The 1,231-nt window shown below is 37.7% G+C and overlaps 1 protein-coding gene across 1 annotated transcript in view; it reads left to right on the forward strand.

The window, feature by feature from the left end:
- LOC106869877 (guanylate cyclase soluble subunit alpha-2) overlaps nt 1-1,231 on the forward strand; it is a 315,656-nt gene that overhangs the window by 309,326 nt on the left and 5,099 nt on the right. The window contains exon 10 of the mRNA XM_052975145.1: nt 767-921. Within this exon, the coding sequence (XP_052831105.1) occupies nt 767-921 (155 nt within the window). The remainder of the gene's footprint in view (nt 1-766; nt 922-1,231) is intronic.

Here is a 1,231-nt window from a genome sequence, read left to right on the forward strand (position 1 = left end):
GCGTCAATATGTTTATGACTATATTTGTTTGGTTTGTAAGCATGCACATATTTGTGCTTATGTAAGTATGTATGTATGTATTATGTAGCTACGCACGTACGGACACACACACATACATACATACACTCATGCATGCATGTATACATACACACATACATGCATACACACACATACATACATGCATGCATACGTGTATACATACATACAGACACACATATACATACATACGCGCACACATGCATACATACATACGTACAGAGTATAAGAGAAATAATCTCTTCGACAAGTTCACAGCGTCACCTGCCTGGTGTCTGTGACCGAAGAGGAGATAATTACTCCGAAACGCTGGTGTCTCAGTCTTGGTAGGTGTCAAAGTGTATCTGATCGCATTTTGTCACCGATCCAATTGGTCCAATCACAATAGGTACCATTCTTGCTTTCATATTCCACATTCTTACGACATCTATTCTCAAGTTTGTATTATTTTATTATTATTAATATTATCATTATTATTATTATAATTATCATTATTGTAATTGTTGTTGTTGTTGTTGTTGTTGCTATTTCTTAATGTAAACTATTTGTGCCTAATAAAGAAATCCTCCTCATCATCATCATTAACATCATCATCACCATCGCGATCATCATCATCATCATCATCATCATCATTATTATTATTATTATTATTATTATTATTATTATTATTATTATTATTATTATTGTTATTATTATTATTATTACTGCTGTACGTAATTGTCGCTTTCAGATGCGGATTGGTATACACAGTGGTTCAGTCCTAGCTGGAGTAGTTGGAACGAAGATGCCACGCTATTGTCTGTTTGGTAACAACGTCACATTGGCGAATAAGTTCGAATCCGGAAGTATAGCCAAACACATAAATGTCAGCCCGACATCGTACGAGTAAGTTGTCTCCCTTGATGATCACGAGGTCGGTGGTGGCGCCGGCGGCAGCGGTGGCGGTGGTGGTGGTGGTGTCAATGTTCTTTTTTGTTCATGGAGCTGATGATGATGATGATGCCTTTGTTAATGATGATGATGTGACAGTGGTGGTAGTAGTAGTTGTAGTTGTGGTAGTCGTACTGTTGGTGGTGGTGGTTGATGTTGTTGTAGTGGTGGTGATGGTGATGATAGCAGTAGAAGTGATGGTGGTGGTGGTGTCAATGTTCTTTTTTGTTCATGGAGCTGATGATGATGATGATGCCTTTGTTAA

This window comes from Octopus bimaculoides, chromosome 20, assembly GCF_001194135.2.
Source record: "Octopus bimaculoides isolate UCB-OBI-ISO-001 chromosome 20, ASM119413v2, whole genome shotgun sequence".
In the NCBI taxonomy this organism is placed as follows: Eukaryota; Metazoa; Mollusca; class Cephalopoda; order Octopoda; family Octopodidae; genus Octopus; species Octopus bimaculoides.